The 8,638-nt window shown below is 34.8% G+C and overlaps 1 protein-coding gene across 1 annotated transcript; it reads right to left on the reverse strand.

Annotated features, from left to right (window-relative positions):
• Positions 1 to 805: 805 nt before the first annotated feature.
• LOC120350663 lies at positions 806 to 5,715 on the reverse strand. The gene is made up of 2 exons (XM_039425171.1): positions 2,182 to 5,715; positions 806 to 2,128 (listed from the first exon to the last, which is right to left on the reverse strand). The coding sequence occupies exon 2, from the start codon at positions 2,063 to 2,065 to the stop codon at positions 1,121 to 1,123; it is 945 nt and encodes a 314-aa protein (XP_039281105.1). The 5' UTR covers positions 2,066 to 2,128; positions 2,182 to 5,715; the 3' UTR covers positions 806 to 1,120.
• Positions 5,716 to 8,638: the final 2,923 nt, after the last annotated feature.

Here is an 8,638-nt window from a genome sequence, read left to right on the forward strand (position 1 = left end):
AGTGGCTCAGATAGTCTGCACCTGACAAAACTCTGACTGCTTTTTTTGCAATAATAATACTTTGTTTATGTGGCTGCTGTTCCCATTTATTAAAATACCATAGGCAATTATGCTTTGAAAAAAGGCAAAGTATGAGTTCCTGAGATATTGTTCTGGAACTAAAGTTTTCAATTGTCTCAGTAAATAAATAACTCTAGCTAGCCTACCAGTAATGAAATTTATGTGGGGTTCCCCACGTCAACTTGGGGTCAAACATTAATCCAAGGAACTTGGTACTATTGCTGTTGTTTAGTGTGTGATCTCTCTGGCTAAATGTCAGAAACTGAGTTTTGTCTTCATTTAATTTGAAGCCATTCGCTCTGAACCATTTGGAAGCTTCTATTAACGTATTAGCTGTAGTGTGTGCATGTAAGTGAGAATGAAGAAAAGTGGTATCATCAGCGTACAACACAGTCTTACTATTGAGTGAGAGAGGGAGATCATTAATCATAATCACAAATAAGAGAGGTCCCAAAATTGATCCTTGGGGGACACCATACTTCACTCTGGCAAGATCTGATTTATTATTGCCCACACATACAACCTGTTTTCGTTCACTAAGGTAGGATCTAAAAAGACTGACTCTTCCCAGTGATTCCATAAAATGCCAATTTATCCAGCAGGATATTGTGTTCCACGCAGTCAAATGCTTTGCTCAGGTCACAGAATGTGGCCTGAGCAAAAGACTTACTCTCAAATGATTCGATCACAAATTTTATCAGGGAATCAAAGGCGTCAGTGGTAGATCTTCCCCTTCACAAAACCAAATTGATGTTCTGATAACACTTTAATATTTATCAAATATTCGTATACTTGTATGTACATGACAATCTCTAGCACTTTTGAAAACACAGGCACTATCTGAATAGGTCTAAAGCTAGACGGTTCTTCTTTAGAACCTTTTTTATAAACCGGAACGACCTTGGACACTTTTAACACATTAGGAAAAATACCTTTTGAAATGCAGATATTTATACATTGAGTCAGTGCTGGTACCACTGCACCTGCAATACTTTTAAAAAGGCAACTGGATAAGCCATAGAAATCCTCGCTTCTAGATGGCTTTAGATTATAAACCACTCTAGAGACTCTCAACTTCTTGACTGACTTCATGAAAACAAAAAGTGGCATTATGCTCTTTATCAACACTTTCATTTAGCATTTCGATGGCTGATATGGATGGCTTCACTATCTTTTCATGGACATCATCAACCGATCGTATGAAATATTCATTCAAAATATTTGGCATTGGAGTGGTGAAACCTTTAACACATTTACTTGAAGATATCGTTTTGATTATCTGCCATGCTTTCCTGCAACTGTTATTCGAGGACTCAATAATTGAAACAATAGACTCTCTCTTGGCCTCATCTAATGACTTTTTGTACAGTGCTCTACATCTTTGATAAACAGTTTTAGCATGTTCGGTATTTACTTTTTTAAAGTTTTCATGAGAGATAGTCAATAAAATCTTCAACCTTCCAAGCTCAGGTGTATACCAGTCAGCCTTACGTTTGGTTCTCTTTCTATTCTTAACTAAGGATTTATTTTTCCTGCAGGTCATTTTGGGAATAGTTAGATTGAAATAATACAAAACTACATTTAGAAAGGATTCGAACATGACGCTGGGATCTGGCTTATCCAAGACAGCCTTCCAGTCTACCAAAGTCAGAGCCTGGTTAAATTGTAACATCTCATCTATAGTGACAGGTCTTGTAGTAATTGCAACAAATTTGTTAATACTGGTCTTAATAGAACAATCCGGTACACATATAATCACACAGTCATGATCCGAATATGGGAATTCAATGACACTTGAAATTGTCGTATCAGGATGAGTATTTGAGAAAACGTTATCAAGAAATGCTTGATCTCTTGTAGGCAGAGTATTAAAACGTCTAAGATTGAATTGTCTCAATAAATTTTTTAAATTGTATAAATGACAAGTTTCTTGATTTATATCAAAAGCAGAATTTAAGTCACCTCCAAATACAAGAATATAGCCGTTATAGCAACTTCTTGACATGCATATAAGAAGTTCCTCCAATTTATCTAGAAATAGTTTTGGATCTCCATAAGGTGATCTGTACAAAGATACAATAATAACTTTATTGGCTCTAATAACGGTACAGGTGTACTCAAATTCACGATCAATGCGTGGGAAGTCCAAACATAATTCCCGACTTTGAGAGTTGAGATCCTGTCTTACAAAGATAGCAACTCCACCATTCTTATGTTGACTCCATCATTCAATTAAGTCACATACCATCTTCTAACAAACCTTGGATATGGACTGAGACCGAGAAGGCAATTTTTCAACAGTTGAAAGGCGTATTTCTTAATGCCGTTATATTAGAACATCCGGATTTAAACAAAGCCTTCTTCATCAATGTAGATGAATCGGACTATGCTATAGGCGCTGAAATTTTTGAAAAATATGAACTAGGAGGAATAGGAGTTTTAGTATTCTTCAGTAAAGCGTTAAATTCCGCTCAAAGACGTTATTCGGTGACGGAAAAAGAGCTATTGAGTATTGTGGAAATGTGCACCAAATATCGGACATTGTTCTTAGGAAACAAGATATTCATCAACACCGATCATAAAGCTCTAACATTTTTCAAGATGGCTAAACTCAATCAAAATCACCTGTCTAGATGGTTTTTAGCAACACAAGAATTTGATATTGAACTGCCTGTCTGGAAAAAAGAGCCAAACTGCAGATGTTCTATCCCGAGAAATGGAGGCCACCTATTGCCAGGATGTTAATTTGAAATGTTTTACATTGGAAGGAAGTGAATGCGTACCGTACCTCCCAAATATCAGTTCACGTACCTACCTTACCGTTCTGACACCAAAAAAGATCCGCGCCGCCCAATAAGAGAACGTCAAACTGTCAGGATTTGCGAGTTGATGGAGGATCTTTCGTCAGAGCCACCGGACTATCTAAGACAGTACACGAGATAAAGACATGGAAGCAGCCATCATTGCTCTCAGAAAAGGCGAGCTAGGCATAAAAAAGCAGCAAAGCAGTACAAGGTTCCTACAACTACACTGACGTAAAAAGTTAGAGGCATCTAACTACCCAGAAAAAAACATGGGTCCTGAAACACTAATGTTAAAAAACGAAGAGGAACTTCTTGTGAAATGGGTCTTGGAGATGACAAAAGCTGGATTCCCAATTTCTAAAGAAATAATTAGTGTCTCAAGACTCTCAAAAGAATTTAAAAATGACATTTCGGACGAAAATGGTATGAAGGTTTTTTAAAGAGACATCCCAACATCAGTGTTCGAATTTCTCAAAATTTGACAAAAAAACTGTGGTGAAGTGAACAGTGAAAGGTTGTTGAATTGGTTCATGGAAGTGGAAAATTATCTTGAGGAGTCACAAAATAACGCGATTCTGAGTGGCCCAACAAGAGTGTTCAATATGGATGAGTCAGCTTTCTTACTGAATTTCAAGGGCTCAAAAGTTTTGGCTAGGAAAGAAGACAAAACTGTTTATTGTACAATAAATAATTATGGAAAGGAGTGCCTCACAGTATTGCTATCAGGAAGTGCTGCTGGTGTTGTCACACCCCCAATGGTAGGGGGACCGGGGCACGTTTTTGCGCGGGGCATGTCTTTTGATCTCAATTTGGCAATCTACCACTAGACTCAGTACCGACCGGACAACACTGAAGGCAATGCTTCTAATCGGCCATTACGGCAGTTTCATTTGCTGTTTCCATTGTAGTTTCACGTCACTTCAAGTGTTTTTTGTCAAGGTGAGTAAATGTTCATGTCATTACAAAAGCATTAAATAAATGTATATGCTTTGAGTTGAGCTGTCATCTGAGATTGTGTATTCAACAAGCACATTCAACTACACATGTTAGTGTGGTAGTTTGTTCCAAACTCATTTGTTTAAATGACTGAGGTTATGTTAAAGAAAAAAGATGGCGATGGGGCATGTTTTCGATTTCTGAATGGAGCACAATTTCGCATTGAAAAAGAACCCTTACAATTTCTAATACAATTTTGAAAAATATAGTCCAAATGTATCTTCATCATTAAATAAAATAAATAAATAAAAATAAACATTTTTCTTTTGCAGTCCCAAGTAAGATAATAGCCTACAATTTTGCTTGCTTTACTTATTCAACCACAAAGCTCTAACATTGGTAGAAATTTATAATAATTTCCTACTTTTTCATATCAGTAATTTTTTACAACACAAGAAGAAGTCTGAAAGAGGTAATTACACCATATAGACCGTGCTTGAAGCAGTGAACAAAGTGAGAGAGGGAAATAGCATGAGAAGTGCATTCGACTTTTGAGGTTATGGTTGACCATGCTTGTGTTGTTTGGTTACGAAAAGTTCTCATGAATGATCAAGATAGATATGGAGGATGAATTTCAATTTTATTGTATTTCCTTATCCAATTTATTGGAACTAACTTCCAATAATATAATTTTAAAATATTTTTGTAGCTCAATTGAATATAAAACTTGACCGTGATTAACCGTGATTGAGAGCTGATTGAAGAAGTATTGACTTATCTGATTGATTCTCTTCAGTCCTGAGTATCCATAACATGTTCAATAGATGTTGATACACTATGAGTTTCGAGGTGCAACACCATACACAGTGGTTGAGATTTTAAATATAAATAATAATGTACTTTGTATCGTGCGAGAAAATTTTGGAAAGAGGATCTGAAGCTGAGAAGAGGCTGTGAATACTGGTAAACCTGCTGTTTTGTATACAATTCTGAATCATATTGAAAAATAGGCGCTTGAAACAACAAATCAATTTTCAAGATTATCATGCAATGAGACAGCATTTGAAAGTCTTATTCGTAAAGTAGATGAGGTTGATAAAAAAAAATTCACCAATATGAGAGCCTTACAATTTTTTACCAGGAAATTTTGTTTAAATAAATGTTAAATCAAAATAGACTGGATTATATTCTCAAGAATTATTAAAAGAAAAGAATAATTATTAGATAAAAGTCCCGATAAAAGTTGCACTGTAAGTCACTAATTTGCCTGATATTCCATATTATCTATCAATATTTATCGGAATTCAACCAAATTGTACTTGGTTTAAAAAGGTAAAAAACATATAAAAGATCCCGATTGATAAAACTTTATAAAATTCCTCACGAAAAATTTATAACGATAAAAATTGTCGATAGTGTGTAAAGATTTGAGAAATAAATTTATTCAAGAAAACTGAAATAATTAGAGTTAATTGCTCAATCTTAGAAATATTTAGCGCTCAGGCTTATTTAATTAAATAAAATGGCTTATCAATTTATTAACTTATCAAATCATTTGTATTGATAATAATGAGAAATTGTAATAGCTTATACATCAAGATATCACAATAATTTTGATATTCAGTCAAATGTTTCATCTACTTGAATTAGCATCAACTCACATCATCAGCACAGCCCGGCGGAGGAGATTCAGTCAGCTGGTCGATGATTTCCTCATCGGTGTCGAATTCATCCTTATTCAGGAGCTGATCTTTAGTCTGCTTATCGACAATCACACTAGACAGTAATTCAGCAGTGGTGGATTTCGGTATGTCAGCATCCTTCCTTCTAGCTCGAGGTCTTTTATCTTTCTGTTGTGGTTGTTCAGCAACCGTGGAGCCGTCCATAAGGTGAAGTTGCATGTGCTTGGTGAGACTTTGCTAAAAATAAAAAAGAGCACAATCTTGAAAAAAAATGTAATCATTTAATATCAATTTTAGTCGCTCTTTAAAATGGAGTGATAAATTCTAAACAATTATTTTTAATATCAAAATTATTTATAATAAACTTACAATCTTGTGGTGTTAATATACAGACCATAATTTCTTATTTATTCAAAATTAAAATCAAACTCAGTATTTTTTGTCTAGGAAGGATGATGACCAATACATTGAGGAGAGTGACACCTATCAATTACCTACCAAGATTTAATTCTTAATTATTTGAAAATACACCTGAATACTATAATTCAAATGTTTGTGTAGAACATTCTAATAAGACTTTCTGAAACTGCTATCAGCGACCCTGGTCGTTTTACTGAACCGATTCAATGGCCCTATATCTGCCGGTTCAAGTTGTCCTTTCTATTTTGGAAAGGATTATAATATTAATTGGATCAAAAATAGAAAACTGAAAAAGACATTTGATTTGGACAGTTTGATAGAGTATAGGAGCCTTAGAAATAGGGTTAAACAGGAATTACGGAACTCAAAGATTAGGTACTTGAATTCGTTTATGACAAACAATAGACAAGACTCTAAATCACTTTGGCAGGGATAAAAGAATTCGGGCTTGGCAAAGAGAAATCGAATCCACAATTGACTTACCATTGAATAATATAAATGACCATTTCGTTTCACACTCTAACCAACGCGACGAAGTTGTCATTGCTAATCACATTGATGATCTTGAAGAGCAGGTTACAAACTTAGATTTACCAATCACTGATCAATTTCATTTCCATCCAATCTCAGAAGAAGACACTTTCAGAGCAATTCAACGTATTCATAGTAATGCTATGGGTGTAGACAAAATTCCTATTAAATTTATCAAGAAGATGTTATTTGCTGTTTTACCAACCATTACATACATTTTCAACAAGTCACTTGAAGAAGGCATTTTCCCTGAAAACTGGAAGTTTGCTCTGGTTCGCCCTCTAAATAAAGTTCCATCACCCAATAAAGTTGAGGATTTTAGACCAATCAGTATTTTACCTGCATTGTCCAAAGTGCTAGAAGGACTCATTCATGCTCAAGTTGTAAAATTTCTAGACAACAATAGTAAGCTTCATAACTTTCAATCAGGCTTTAGAAAATTCCATTCAACTGAGACAGCTCTGCTTCGTGTCACTGATGATATAAGGTTAGCTATGGACCAAAGAAAATGCACCATCCTCACCCTATTTGATTTTTCTAAAGCATTCGATACTGTTGATCATACAGTCCTTCTGAATAAGTTGGCTATTCTTGGTTTCAGTCACAACTCGTTAGTTTGGTTTAAATCCTATCTATTAGGTAGGAAACAATGTGTATCTGTCGGTGACAAAAAGTCAACTTGGAAAAACGTTATGCATGGAGTACCACAAGGTTCAATTATAGGCCCTCTCCTCTTCACTTTGTATGCTAATGACCTTTCTTCCATTATCAAATTCTCCAGTTTCCATACTTATGCAGACGACCTTCAAATCTATTTAAGCTGTCCCATAACAAAAATTAATGAAACAGTTGGAATAATGAATCAGGATATCAATTCGATAGTGAAATGGACAAAGAAAAATGGCCTTAAGCTTAATCCCATCAAAACACAACCCATTATAATTGGATATTCTCGTCTTATAAACAATATTGACCTTGAATCGATTCACAAAATTAGTGTAGACGGTAATGACATTCCTTACTGTAGCTCAGTTAAAAATTTAGGCATTATTATGAATAATACTCTTGACTGGTCAGAACAAGTGAACAAAACTTGTAAAAAGGTATTCTCAGCCATGCATGCATTGAAGAAAATGCACGATATCCTCCCTAGAAACATTAAATTATTATTGGTTCAATCTCTCATCTTCCCACATTTAATGTATTGTAATTCTGTTCTTAACGATATGCAAGTCACTCTGAATGATAAACTACAGCGTTGCCAAAATTATTGTCTACGTTTCGTCTACTCTCTCCAACGCCATGATCATATCACCCCAGCCCACATTGCTAGTTCAACATTAAAGCTTCCCGATCAGAGGCTTTTTCGAATAGTCAAGCTTGTTAGAGATATCTTGATATACGGTAATCCGAACTATTTTAAAGATGATTTCAAATTTGTCTCTGAAGGTAGGAGGATAGATGCTTCACATACTAGAACCGGAGAAAGTACTTTAAGGATACCCAATCATCGAACTACTATTTTCACAAAATCCTTCTTAGTCAGTGCCTGTCGTGCATGGAATGCACTTCCTGTTTCTATCAGGTCCATCGAGAGCCGAGCGAGCTTCATCCTAACTTTAAAAAACATCTTTTGGAACAAATGACTGAAACTGTCCGGCCCTAGAGCGATCACATGACATCCATCCCCACCCATCCCACAAATACAAACCTTTAAACCATGTTATAGAACGAATTGTATATATATATATATATTATATAAACTCATGTTATTTCAATTATCCACTGCATAATGCTGTATATTACTGAAAGTTGATAACCCTGATCTACTTTCAGCCTACTTCATTTTATTAATCAATTATTTGATCTTATCTACCTATATAATTATTTTACTCTATCAATTTTCTGTTTTTTTTTCTCTTTAATATTCATATTGATTAAAACTTTTACAATATTTCCATTAATAAATAAATCCTTAGTTTAAATAACGAAGAGGAACTTCTTGTGAAATGGGTCTTGGAGATGACAAAAGCTGGATTCCCAATTTCTAAAGAAATAATTAGTGTCTCAAGACTCTCAAAAGAATTTAAAAATGACATTTCGGACGAAAATGGTATGAAGGTTTTTTAAAGAGACATCCCAACATCATTGTTCGAATTTCTCAAAATTTGACAAAAAAAAAACTGTGGTGAAGTGAACAGTGAA

The sequence above is a fragment of the Nilaparvata lugens genome, chromosome 3 (genome assembly GCF_014356525.2).
Source record: "Nilaparvata lugens isolate BPH chromosome 3, ASM1435652v1, whole genome shotgun sequence".
Lineage (NCBI taxonomy): Eukaryota > Metazoa > Arthropoda > Insecta > Hemiptera > Delphacidae > Nilaparvata > Nilaparvata lugens.

Coding starts and splice junctions, on each gene's coding strand:
- LOC120350663 (XM_039425171.1), bottom strand. CDS start 2,065: ATGTCAAGAAGTTGCTATAACGGCTATATTCTTGTATTTGGAGGTGAC.